The 13,800-nt window shown below is 45.8% G+C and overlaps 1 protein-coding gene across 6 annotated transcripts in view; it reads left to right on the top strand.

Annotated features, from left to right (window-relative positions):
- Fermt2 (FERM domain containing kindlin 2) overlaps positions 1 to 13,800 on the top strand; it is a 66,786-nt gene that overhangs the window by 10,530 nt on the left and 42,456 nt on the right. For all 6 annotated transcript variants that reach the window (XM_040735730.1, XM_013125047.3, XM_021222838.2 and 3 more), the window contains one exon: positions 12,510 to 12,743. In XM_040735730.1, the coding sequence (XP_040591664.1) occupies positions 12,510 to 12,743 (234 nt within the window). The remainder of the gene's footprint in view (positions 1 to 12,509; positions 12,744 to 13,800) is intronic.

Below are 13,800 nucleotides of genomic sequence, written 5' to 3'. Positions count from 1 at the left end.
GAGCAGCCCCTGCTCTTAAACTCTGAGCCCTCTCTCCTGCCTCCTTAAGGACAAGCATTTCACATCAGTGTCATTTGTAACCCAGGTTGACCTGGCACTCACTGTGTAGCCCAGGCTGGCTTTGAATCCATGGAAACCCTCCTACCTTAGCTTTTTTTTCTTTGTTTTTTTTTTTTTTTCTTCTGTTTTTCTGAGATGGTTTCACTGTGTAGCTTTGGAGCCTATCCTGGAACTAGCTCTTGTAGACCAGGCTGGCCTCGAATTCACAGAGATCCACCTTCCTCTGCCTCCCAAAAGGCATGCACCACCACTGCCCAGCTCTGCCTTAGCTTTTTGAGTGTTGGGTTTTACAGATGCTAGGGTCATAGGATTGAGACTTGTCTCCCATCTAGGTACATGAGGATTAGCCCTGGATGACCTTAACACTTATCTAGGTTACCCATCTGAAAAACACCAGCAGAAGCATCTGCTCTAAATTGATCATCTTTTCTTAGCCCTATATCTTATATTATGATTTTAAAGATTGGTATCTTAAAGCATCACTATAGTGATGTTTTTAATATCTTTTTCATAATAGAACACCTGGAGTTGTGAGTAAGACGCCACTGAAGTGCCGGGGTTATCGACTGTAGCTTTCTATTGGTTAAGTACCTTCTGGTGTAATGTTCCTAATGTAATTTTGGGATTCTGACTTAACAATGTTATAAGCCTTACAATTAAAAATAACTTGAAAAAGGCAAGTGATTGCTGTATCGTATCAGTTTTTAAAAGCTTTAGACAGTGTGAAGCTACCTGTGCCAGGATCCTGACTGTGCCATAGACTAGCTGTGTGACATTGGACTGTACCCCTCATTTGTAGAATGGGGGTAATCTGCAGCCTTGCTAGTAGAATGATTAGAAGGACTGCATCAGCAAACACATGTGGAGTGTTAGAACATCTGTCATGATAAGCACAGTACCACTGTCAGTGGTGACATCATCACAGTACCAACATCAGTGGTGACATCATCACAGCACCAACATCAGTGGTGACATCATCACAGCACCAACATCAGTGGTGACATCATCACAGTATCAACATCAGTGGTGACATCATCACAGCACCCACATCAGTGGTGACATCATCACAGTATCAACATCAGTGGTGACATCATCACAGCATCAACATCAGTGGTGACATCATTATATTACAGAACATCAGTGGTGACATCATTATATTACAGAACATCAGGGGTTTGCACAGTTTTCTTTCAAGCTGAACTAGAGAAGTAATAGTATTTTGTAACAGATATTAAGGATGTCTTTTATGAAGTTAAACTGGCTAGTATTCATTTATTCTCTATCGTATTAGAAGTATGTTGAGCTTTATGGTACTATTATTACTAATATTATGAAGAGTTAAATATGATGTTTTACAAGCAGTAAATGTTATGCTTCAGTATACACTGTCGTGGCATAGAGGGTGTTATATAAATTTAGTTTTCTGGTTAGACAAATGTCTTTATTATTTTTTTTTTTTTGATGGCAGTTAAAAACTTTAAAGGCATGGCCAGAAGTTGTGTGTATTGTAGACTAGCTTTAGTTTCACACCTACTTCTTAAAGTTAGTATCTGTGATAGTCAGTAGAAAGTCAGTAAAAATATCCTTCAGCCAAGTGTATGGCACCCAACTCTAATCCTGAATTTGGGAGATAGAAGCCTGCAGATAACCTGAGTCAGCAGGTCAGCCTGCTCTATGTAGCAAGTTCAAAGCCAGCCAAAGCTACATAGTAAGACCTTGTCTCAGAAAAATAGTGTGTAAACCAGAAGCATGAAGGTGAGAAATAGTTTAAAATATAATAATTGTAGCACTTAATTAGAAATCTTTGGTTTAGTTTTTTGTCAAAACCACCTTGGAAGATTTTTATTTTCACCAATTCTGTTTAACAGTGTGACGTCTGATTACTTCCCTAAAGTAAGACCAGATGTGTTTGAATACTAGCTTGATAACATGTGTTCTGTGGTCTTGCACTGTTTCTTAGAGTCCTTAGTTGTCTTATGAGTGAGGTGGGAGTAGGAATGTACTTACCTCCTAGGGGTAGAGCAGTGTATCACTGATGGTTACAATTTCCTTTTGGCTCCTTGAAATTCACTGTTGTGTTTCTCACCATGTGAGTTTGGGGAATAAATGTCTTAAATGATGATGCTGGTTGCAAAACAGGGATGTTAGGGTGAGATGGACAGTCACATATGCGTTCTGTATATTCACGGTGCACCATGTTATAGAGGTATGTAGCTGTGTGGGGTGAAGAAGTATGTGAATTCATCTCTCCCAGGAACAATAGCAAACACGGAGGGGTAAGTGCTATTTTAGTATGTCCTTCCTGTTGTCACTGGGAGCTGCTTTCTGATAACAACGTGAAATAAATTACTTTGAGTTGGTAGACTGGCTAAGAAATAAATGTTGGGTAACTTGTGCCCTGGTATAGGGAGACGGTGGGGACTTAGAAGCATAACCAGTGGCTGGCCTTAGGGTCCCTCAAAAGTCAGACAGGCACTCTGGGTGGGAGAACTGCCGGAGGCCACTGAGAGAGTCTGCAGCAGATGACAGCTAGTATTCTACAGGTCGACCCACCAGGTGAATGACATGAGGCTGGCCTTGGACTCACAGAGATTTACCTGACTCTGCCTCCCGAGCGTGGCATTTCAGTCTACTTTCTTAGAGCACTGAGACCCGCCAGTCCAAGGGGGCAACACCCAACCATGGGTCGTGTCCTTCCACATTAATCAGTAACCAAGAAAATGCTGCACAGACTTGCCACAGGTCAGTCTTAGGGAGACATTTTCTCAATTGCGGTTCCCTCGTAGATAACTCTAGTTTGTGTTAGGTTGGGGGGAGGGAGGCCGAAACGGACAATGACAACCAAGACAGCTGGCCTCCAACTTGTAATTCATAGTGTTGGGATTACAAGTATATTCCTAACTTTTACTTTGTTTTGAAGAATGAATTCCAAATCTTTATTAGTTTTATAGAAGAAATAATAATTAGCCAGTGTTTGCTTATAAGTTTATTTTTCTGTTAGTTTATCATAACTAATATCAGGAATTGTGTGTCTTTAGAGCAAGACTTAGTCCTCGCAGTTCGGTGACTAAGTCCCAGCCAGCCTGGTCTCTTTCCTCTGGAGGGAGGGGCTCCCAGCTTTGTCCTGACTTCTGGGGTTCCCGATACCACCAGCAGAGCTCTGCCCTCTGTTCCGATTTCTTCCATGAAGCCCCATTTCCAGATACCCTGGGGAGTAGTGTTTCCACATGTGTTGTGAGGGGTTACAAATCCTCATTCCATAGTGGTTTCTAAATAGTTCCTGGCATTGAACACGCCCCCTTCAGTTAACCTCAGAAACCTTAATGTAAACTAGTACGGTCTTTCACTAATTGAATGCCAGGCTTTAATTGAAACGTGTTGGCAGTTTGAGTGGTGTGTGTAAACTTTGAAGCATTTCTTATTTCTGCCAATAAGTTAACATTTTAAAAAAATGACATAGATTTTTCAAAACGATGCCTTACCGTCAGTGTCTGCCTATAATCTCAGTGCTGGGGAGGCAGTCCGGAAACCCCCTGTAATTGGTGGGCAGGCAGTCTAGCTGAAACCATGAACTGCGTGGTTTAGACTGAAGACCTCAGTTAGTTACTAAAACCTGTGGTAGAAGGAGAGAGTCCACTCCTGAAAGTTGTCATTTGACACTGGTTCCTTGGAGTCATCAACCTCCTCTGACTCTTAAAAATCTTCCCAGCTCCTCTTCTGGGAGCCACGTAGGACCAAGTACTCCAGAGTCTCTTGCCCTCTGCACATTGTGTAGTGTGGGTCTCTCTGTTAGTCCCATCTACATAAGAGGAGCCTCTCGGGTGAAGAGCAAGCAAAGCACTGATCTGTGGGTGCGTCAGAATGCCATTATGTGTCACTGTATTGCCGGCTTCATTTAGCAGAACAGCAGCAGTAGGTTTTCCCCTCGGCCTAGCTCGAGTTCTTGGCTACTTAAACCCATTCGAGAGGAGGTTGGTTACCCCGTAATGTCTGTGCCGCTATTGTACCAGTATATGTTTTTGATTGTTTTTTGGTTGGGGGGGGTTAGTTGTTTGTTGTTTTGCTGTCCTAGAACTCATCCTGTAGACCAGGCTGCCCCTGCCTGCTAAGTGCTGGGATTAAAGGAGTGGGTCATCAGGCCTGGCTGGCACCAGTGTATCTTGCAGGCCGGTTGCTGTTCTTTTTGGTTTTTTGTTTGCTTTTAGTTTTTCAAGACAGGGTTTCTCTGTATTGTTTTGGAGGCTGTTGGTCCAGCCCGGCCTCGAACTCACAGAGATCCGCCTGCCTCTGCCCCCCGAGTGCTGGGATTAAAGGTGTGGGAAACTACCGCCTGCCCCTCCCCCCCAGGTTGCTGTTCTTAGTTGCAGGCTTTATTTACTGACTCTTTCTCTGCCGTCCTGCCTGTCTTCTTTCTCAGTCTTAAATGGCTCGTTTTCCTGTTGGGAATGTTGAGCGCATCAGTCAGTGTGGGATCTTTGTGGTTCTTCTCTACTCCTTTAGCTGTCCTCTCTCCAGTAAATAGTCAGACTGGTTGACAGGCCCCAAAGAAACCCCAGCTCTCCAGACCCCAAGGGCAGCGTATGTCCAGAAGTGTCGGTTGTGGCCCTGTTCAAACTTTGCTCTGGAAGGATTTCTGGTGGCTAGATAAAAGCCAGCATTCCTCAGGAACTTGTGAAACAGGTTCCTGTCATCCAGAAGGAATCATTTCCCTCACCTTTGGCAAAAAGGGACATCTGTGGCTCTTCATTGACATCTGTGATACCTATCAGCATATCAGAGTCAGTGCTAGCCACCTGCTCCCTCTGTCCGTACTCACAAGGACTCGGAGTTTCCTTTAGACCTGACATTCCAGCCTTCTGTTGATGATAAAGGATGAGCTCTGACTGCTTCACAGCTGGGGAGGGCCAGACAGGCTGGAATGCTGGCCAAAGGTGGGGGGGGGTCAAGTAATGACAGGAGACATGGAAATTCCATCAGAAGCTTCTGGCTTTCGGCCCAAGCCTGAAGAAACAAGGTGCCATCAACATCAAGGTGCAGTCACATTGGCTGGACTGGGTCATGCTGGTTTTAATCATGACGAGGGTTCACTGGTGGGCTCTGCAGTTGATTCCTGAATGTTGTTTGTCAGCTGAGACACACACACACACACACACACACACACACACACACACACTTCTTAGCATGATCGCTGTCTGTCATTTGCACATTTAAAATTCTTTTTGTAGAATAAGTTAGCAGCTGGAGTAGGCTCACACCTATGAGCTATAGCAAAACAACTCTTGAAAAGTTACCAGCATAGTAGAAGCATAAACATTCATTTGTAGTAAGAAATTTCTCAGCAGGGAAGAAGACAAAGGGGTCCTGGGTCCTCTCTCCTAAGGGCTGGGTATACACAGTGAGAAAAGCGCTTTTAAGTCTATTTAGAAAACAACCCAAGACAATTTACATTTTTGAGCCTGTGACTATAATAATAACCATTGCTTTTGTTACCAAGACCAGATTAACAGTTTATCAGAACCCAGTCGATTAATGTTAAACCTTGAATTTTGAAGTCTTAATGACATATGTATAATCTTCAAGCCTCATTTTGTACACACCTCAAATCACTTCCTTAGAGATTTACAACTTACATAAACCTTTCTTCCATCTGGAAACATCCAGTCATTTACCACGAGACATAGGTGCTTGGTTACTGAGAGCAAGTTCTTTTAAGTAAAGCAATAGTGAAAAAGTAAATTTCCAGCCACTACCAGCAGCACAGTGGCTTCATTTGTCTTTCGTTGAAACCTGCTTTGGGAGTCTCCCTCTCTCATCTTGAAGCCTGTCGGCCGGTAAGCCTCCCTCTGCCCATGCATTGGCTCTTGGGCTTGCCTGTGAGGCAGCTTGTCAACTACTGCGCCATTCTCAGGCTCTCCACGGCTGTGAGACCTTGCTTTGTCTTTGTGAGTAGAGTGGATGTGTTTGGTTTGTGGTATGCTCTGTGGAGACTGCTCCACGGTCTTTCCAGTCATGGTTAAAATAATGCTGTAGTGTCCTTCCCTTCTGAAAACCAGACTAAAGGACTCCTTGGACCTGCCATCCCTTTTCCGACCACCTGTCACCCGTTGCCCTGCCCTTCGCCATAGCCAAGTATCAAAGCCACCGCGTTTTCCTTGTTGATGGACTCTCGCCTGGCCATCAGGGCTCAGTTGGCCTCTGGGCTCTTGTTTACTTTGCATTCTCTTGGTGAACACTACTATTGACATAGCTGATTTAAGGTAATGGTAGGAGATACAAAACTTTTTAAAAATGCAGCTCAGGCAATTACAAGGATGACCGGACTGAGGGTCACTAAGTGGCTTATCTCACACAGTAAAACCTGGACAGCTTTCTACAGCAAACAAGGCTCCTGCTGCCTGGGCTCTTCACCTGCTGACAGCAGCCCTCTGGTCATCAGTTTCCTTGAGGTACGGCAGCTGTGTCTCCTCCAGCACCAACCGTTTCTACCATTGGAACAGTGCCTTTTGCACACAGGTTAATAGATGTTGGTTAATGCATTGTTTGAAGATGGTGTTTGATACTCTGTAGCAGTGGACTCGGTTGGGAGCCTGTTGTTGTTTTTTTTTAAAAGATTTATTTATTTATTACATATACAGTGTTCTGCCTGTATGCCAGAAGAGGACACAGGTTGAATTGTAGATGGTTGTGAGCCACTATGTGGTTGCTGGGAATTGAACTCAGGACCCCTGGAAGAGCAGTCAGTGCTCTTAACCTCTGAGCCATCTCTCCAGCCTCAAGCCTGTTTTTTTTAAGAACGCCACTAGAGGGGCTTGGAGGTGGCTCTGTGGTCATGAGAACCCACAGAAGGTGGATCCTTGATTCTGTAAATTATCTTCCGAGCTCCATGCAGATGCTGTGGCACACACTCCTGTCATACCAGAGTGTTCACTGTGAGTGTATGCTGCAGGCTCCACAATTCCTTTTCTGTCTACCTTCCAACACCAGTTTTCTTTTGTTTAGTGTGTCTTTGTGTGCGTGCATGCACATGTGCCACAGAAGTTGGTGTCATTGTGTGTGTGTGCACTCGTGTTCCAGAGGCTGATGCCAGTGTGTGTGTGTATTTGTGTGTGCACTCGTGTTCCAGAGGCTGATGTCTGTGTGTGTGTGTGTGTACTTGTGTTCCAGAGGCTGATGCCAGTGTGTGTGTGTATTTGTGTGTGCACTCGTGTTCCAGAGGCTGATGTCTGTGTGTGTGTGTGTGTACTTGTGTTCCAGAGGCTGATGTCTGTGTGTGTGTGTGTGTGTGTGCACTCGTGTTCCAGAGGCTGATGCCAGTGTGTGTGTGTGTATTTGTGTGTGCACTCGTGTTCCAGAGGCTGATGTCTGTGTGTGTGTGTGTGTGTGTGTACTCGTGTTCCAGAGGCTGATATCAGTGTGTATGTGCACTCGTGTTCCAGAGGCTGATGTCAGTGTGTGTGTGTGTGTGTGTGTGCACTCTTGTCAGGTGCTGCATACATGCTGGATTCAGTGTCAAGTGTCTTCTATTACCTTTCCCCCCTTTGAAACAGGTTTCTGTCCTGGATAGTTTTATGTCAATTTGACACAAGCTAGAATCATCAGAGAGGAGGCAGCCTCAATTGAGAAAATACCTCCATGAGACTGCATGCAAACCTGCAGAGCATTTTATTAATTAGTCCCTGAGTTCTGTAGGAAAGCCGGCTGAGCAAAGCCACGGGAACTAAGCCCTTGAGCAACACCTTTCCATGGCCTCTGCATCAGTTCCTGTCTCCAGGATCCCATCTTTTTTAGTTTTGTCCCGAGCTCCTTTGGTTGTGGACTGTGATGTGGAAGCATAAACAAATAAGCCCTTTCCTCCCCGGCTTGATTTTGGTCATGGTGTTTCGTCATGGCAGTAGTAACTCAGACTTAGGACAGTCTTTCTATGTAGCCGTAGCTATCTTGGAATGGAATTAGCTGTGTAGACTGCCTGCCTTTGCCTCCCAAGTCCCAGGATTAAAGCTGTGCACTGCCACACCTGACCTCCATCACTCTTCACCTCGTTTTTCTGGACAGTCTGTCCCTGAAGCGGAAGTTCACCAACTCTGGCAAGACTGGCTAACCAGAGACCTCCAGCGACATATCTGTTTCTCCCCTACAGTGCTGAGTTTAGGTGTGCTATATTTGCCCTGCCCTCCCATAGGGTCTGGGAAATCTAAGCTCAGGTCCTTTTCTTGTGGATAAAACACATCTGTCTCTGCTGTGTTGCCATTGGTAAGAGCGTCTATTGTACGGTGGGTGAACAGAACTCACACAGGGTTTCTGGTCCTTGTACCTCGTGTTTGTCCTTGTCTGTGTGCTGGCAGGCTGCTCCTTCGAGGAAGAGCCAGATAGAATTGGCTTTCACTGGTAGAACAGGCTTTAAAGGGAAGGAACAGTGATCCGCTTGTGGTGTATAAACACGTGCGGTTTATTTCTGTGCTACTGTGTGCGTTGTGTCTCTTTCAGACCTTGCCCCGATGTGCTGTGTGTCTGATGGGAAACAGAAACAAGGAAAATGGGCCTCAGGGAAGGTTTGTGCCCTGGGCCCAGTCTGAAGACTGGGTGATGGAGAGTTGAGGGTTTTGGGGGGTGGGTTTCTAGTTTTTTTCTATTTTTAAAGGAGGCTGGGTTTCAGGGTACAGCCCATCGTGGGAGGGGACAGATGTGATTTTATTGTATCCTTATCTGGGGAAGTTTACTGTAACACTGCTTCTGTGGAGTGCTCAGGGTCAGCCCGCACAGTGCTATATTACAGGACTGGAGGGCCACAGCTTGCCCTTCAGGATGACGTTGGTGTTGAAGGCAGACACATCATAGTGCCTGAACAGATGAATGTGGCCATGTGCCACACCACAGCTTATGGACCCTGAAACCCACTGTTCGCTCCCTCACCTCTAGTTTACATCTTATTTCCTACGCTAGAAGGACAATTTTTGACCACGTGTAACTGTTGTGGTCGGGAACAAGTTGCCTCTCTGTCAGAATTTATGTGTAGCTTCTGTTTCAGATCCCGCTCCTCAGGCCTCTCTGTCAGGCACTTACTGCAGACCGCGTTTGGCGTTGTTGGAGTCTGTCCTTAGTTAGGGCTGAAAGCACCGCCTCTGCCTTGCTGCCCCTGTGAAGCAGCTGCATTTCACATCAGTCAGCATTTACTTCAGGCTGCTAGCAGGTGCTGGGGAGCCGCCCCCACTCCGGCTTCACCGGCAGCTGTGAGGACAGATTCCTGACGTGCTGCCGGCAGCTGCTTTTGCTAAAGCACGGAGATTTCTGGACTTGCTGCGCCTGTGGAGTGCGTGGCCCTAGGCCCACTAGAGAGGTTGCCAGGAAGTTCAGGGCATTTAATGACCCTAGAACAATACTTAACCTAGGAAGCAAAGAAATACCAAACCTGGACCTTTTCTTTTTCCTTGCTGCGTTAGTTCTCAGAAAGAATGGGCTGCAGTTGTCCACATCAGTTAGTGGCCATTTTTTCCTCCCTTCGTAACTGCCTCACTCCCCTCTGCAGTGCTCTTCCTGGGACCCCCTGCCCTATTCCATAGACAAGTCCCAAAGGTACCTTTGGGGGAGCCCAACTCTTCTGAATTTTTGGAATAAGAGTGACTTTTTAAAAATTAATTAATAGTTAATTAGTTTTGGGGCTTTGGATACAGAGTTTCTCTGTGTAGACCTAGCTGTTTTGGAATTCGAGCTGTAGACTACACTGTCCTTGCACTCACCAAGATCCATCTGCCTCTGCCTCCAGAGTCCTAGGATTAAAAGGCCTGGCCACCACTGCCCGGCTCAGTGACTTTAAAAGAATAATTGTTTGTATTTATTTTATGTGTATGGATGTTTTTTTCTTGCATGTATGTGTGTGCACCATGGGCATTCCTGGTACCCAGAGAGGCCAGAAGAAGGCAGTGGATGTCCTGGAATTGGAGTTACAGATCTCTGGGAGCTGCCATGTGGGTGCTGGGAATCAGACTCATGCCCTCTGCAAAAAGCCACAAGTGCTCCTAATGGTTGGGCCATTTCTGTAGCCCCCAGGGTAACTTTTATTATAAGCTTTTCCCTCCTTTCTTTTGCTTGCTGGAAATACATGACTTCATTTCCTTAATGGTGACGTTGTCACCAGCATCTTTGCAGAAGTGGCTGGGTAGAGGGGGGAGGAGAGGTTGTGTCTACCCACAAGTAAACCAGTTCAACCCAGCCTTGTGCTTACCTTAATCTCTGTGCCTAAAGAGAAAAGCAGCGTGTGTGACGGAACCCCCCCCCCCCCGTGTCTCTTTCTGTGTCTCTCCTCTCTCTCCCCAACTTCAGCTGTCTGCTCTAAGCTGTCTAAGCTGATTCAGAACTTGCTACTTCCAAAAGTTATCAAGTTCTGTGCTGGAAAACAACTTAAGACGTGAATGCTGCAAAACAGCAGTTCCACATGTGTTGGGGGGCAAATATTGAAAAAACCTTTGAATTTAATTTTCAGGGGGGTCTGGAAAGAGGGGAGGGCAGGGAAGCTTTGGTTAGGATGTAAAAACAAGAACATAAATAAAGAAACATGTAAGTTACAGTTTGGTGGGGAAATAGCTTGAAGACTCATCCTTGCTTTGAACGAGGTAACACTTCCGTAGTCTTAGAAACAGGCCGCGTGACTGTGGCTCCTCTGCTGTAAACTATGGCTGGGTTATTAGCAGTGGGTTAGGAACTGTGTCCTCCCTGTGTCAGTCCTGCCGGTTGCCAGCAAGAGCTTCCCCGAGTGTCTCAGCCATCTTCATTTTCAGGATGCTCACGTCAGTTTCTTTGCTGTTGCTGGTGGAGAGTTCTCTTTGGTTTGGTCCTTACGTCCCCTGGAGTACTAGTTTGGTTGTATTCTTGCTTTCTTTTAAGTCATTTCTCCCTTTTTTGGCAGCTAGTAAGCTTAAGATAGTTGATCCAAAAATATTTTTCTGTAAATACTACTTTAAATACTAGTTGAAGTTAGGTTGTATGTCTTCCTGTTACAAGTTTATTGTTACTGTATTCCTTATTTGATTGTAGCCAAATCTTCTGTATTTGGTGTCTAAAGCTACTAAAACATTATGTAGATATTAATGTTTTCTATATATTTGTACTGAAACATGTTCAAAGAAAAAAACTTGGGCTGTGTGATTCTTATCCTGGTTGGCTCTTGCCAACATGACACAAACCTAGACATATCTGGGAATAGGAAATGTTAGTTGAGAAAAATGTCTTCATCTAGTTGGCCTGCAGGGCATTTTCTTGACTCATGGTTGCTGTAGGAGGGCCCAGCTCACTGTGGGCCGGCCGTACCACTCTTGGGCAGGAAGCAGAGTGACCAAGCCAAGGGGAGCAAGCCAGTAAGCAGCCCTCCCCATGCCGCCGCTGCGTAGTTCCTGCCTCCCGGTTCCCGTCCTGACTCCCCTCAGTGGGAGTGTGACCTGAGAGCTGAAATAAGCCCTTTCCTCTCTGAGCCACTTTTGTCACAGCCATGGAAGCGCTAACTGTGGCTGTGTCCGGGTGTTTGGGACACGTGTTTGGGCTGCAGGCTGACCACGCTTGTTTTGGAGTTCTTTCTATGCTTCCTTCACCCAGAATGTCACCCCCTTCACTTTGATTCCCTGTCCCTGTCCTATCCTTGCTGTCCTAATGAACACATTATTATTTCTTCTTCTTAAGGCTGATTTTATTTTAATTCTGTGGGTGTGTGTGAACACGAGTGCCGGTGCCCACAGATGGCAGAGGTATCAGTGTGCAAGCGCAGCAAGTGTGCTTAACCACTGGCCGAGCCTCTGCAGCCCCCACCTGCGTGTGTGTGTGTGTGTGTGTGTGTGTGTGTGTGTGTGTGTGTGTGTGTGTGTGTGTGTTTAACCACTGGCCGAGCTGCCTCTGCAGCCCCCACCTCCATGTGTGTTCGTGCGCACATGTGTGCGTGTTGTCTGTGCGTGTGTGTCTGCAGAAATGAGCTGTTTTATATTTATTATGGGAGTTCTTTTATCTCCAAAGCTAAATTCCAAATCCACCACTCTGTATTAACCCTTCCTATCCTAGTCCCAGGTTTCTGTTTGTCTTCCAAGGTCCAGGTCTGTCTGTCTGACCCTGGGGTTTTCCTGGGATCGATGTGCACTTGGTGTTGAGGATACAGAAAGTGTTTTCTTTGCTATTTCTACTTTTTGCACCTCTCACTAAGAGTTTCTCTCTTTTTCTTTCTTTGCTTTTTTTTTTTTTTTTTTGGTTTTTTTGAGACAGGGTTTCTCTGTGGCTTTGGAGCCTATCCTGGAACTCGCTCTGTAGACCAGGCTGGTCTTGAACTCACAGAGATCCACCTGCCTCTGCCTCCCGAGTGCTGGGATTAAAGGCGTTTTCTTAAGAACCCCGTTTTGTTTTGTCTTCTGTCTTTAGCTGCTCTGCAGCTGTTGTGTGATTTGCGTCTGAGTGTTTCTCTTGTTTGCTGTTCACAGACGTGAAAAAGGACTGGTCTGACCATGCTCTCTGGTGGGAGAAGAGGAGAACGTGGCTGCTGAAGACGCACTGGACCCTGGATAAGTACGGCATCCAGGCGGACGCCCAGCTGCACTTCACCCCCCAGCACAAGCTGCTCCGGCTGCAGCTCCCCAACATGAAGTACGTGAAGGTGAAAGTGAACTTCTCTGACCGCGTCTTCAAAGCCGTGTCTGACATCTGCAAGACCTTCAGTGAGTGTCCGCCCTGTTAAAGCCTGATGCACACAGGGCTGTGGCATTGAGCTTTCCCCGGGGGTGGCTTGGGATGAGCCCTGTGTGCATCTGTACTTAAAATTATTATTTCTGTAGGTTTTTTTCTAAGACTTATTTATTATGTATACAGTGTTCTGTCTGCGTGTATGCCTGCAGGCCAGAAGAGGGCACCAGATCTCATTACAGATAGTTGTGAGCCACCATGTGGTTGCTGGGAATTGAACTCAGGACCCCTGGAAGAGCAGCCAGTGCTCTTAACCCGTGAGAGCCATCTCTCCAGCCCTATTTCTGTAGTTTTTAATGTTAGTTTTAGATAAAGAAGATTGGGTTAAGGAGGAACAGGAAGAATTAGATTTTTCCTCCTGATTAGAATCCTATCATGTTTCTTATTATATAAAAGTTTTTTTTTCTGATAAGTTTATTATTTGACGTTGTGGGGCTTGAACCTTGGGCCTCAGTGCATACAAGGCAAGTGCTTTCGCACAGGTTACACCCTCAGCCCCAACAGCATTGTCTGTCAGAGGGAGGGGAAGGGAGCAGGCATTGTTTTCAGAGGGCTGTGGCTCTCCAGTGTTTCCTTCATGTAAGTCACTTTGATTTTAGTAAGTCAGAGAGATGGTGCCACTTCCTCTGACGAAGTCCTGCCTGCTCCTGAGGAAACCGTGAGGACTCTTCCTCACCCAGTGTGAATACCCTGCACTTTCAGAAACAACATGTGGATTGTCTTTTACTTTGGCTGACCTGGTTATGATGTATGACAGGAAGCATTAGCCATCAGAGGAAATGTGGATTTTCGTCATTACCGCCAGAACATAATTCTTAGATACATTCGATGATTCTCCAGATTTTAGTCCCAACTAGAACTGGAACTCTGTTATACATGTTACATTTTCAGGTGACACTAATAATTCATGAACATACTGCCACAAAAGGACCAAGACTAGACATACCCAGCAGATGGTCCCTTCCCAAAAGTAACTTTGATCTAAAGTTTGCTTTGCTACACGTGTGCTTGTTCAGGCCATTTCCTGTGTAA

This window comes from Mesocricetus auratus, unplaced genomic scaffold (genome assembly GCF_017639785.1).
Source record: "Mesocricetus auratus isolate SY011 unplaced genomic scaffold, BCM_Maur_2.0 Super-Scaffold_100048, whole genome shotgun sequence".
In the NCBI taxonomy this organism is placed as follows: domain Eukaryota; kingdom Metazoa; phylum Chordata; class Mammalia; order Rodentia; family Cricetidae; genus Mesocricetus; species Mesocricetus auratus.
The sequence above is the reverse complement of the archived record's forward strand: the minus strand, read 5'-3'. Positions and strand labels throughout refer to the sequence as shown.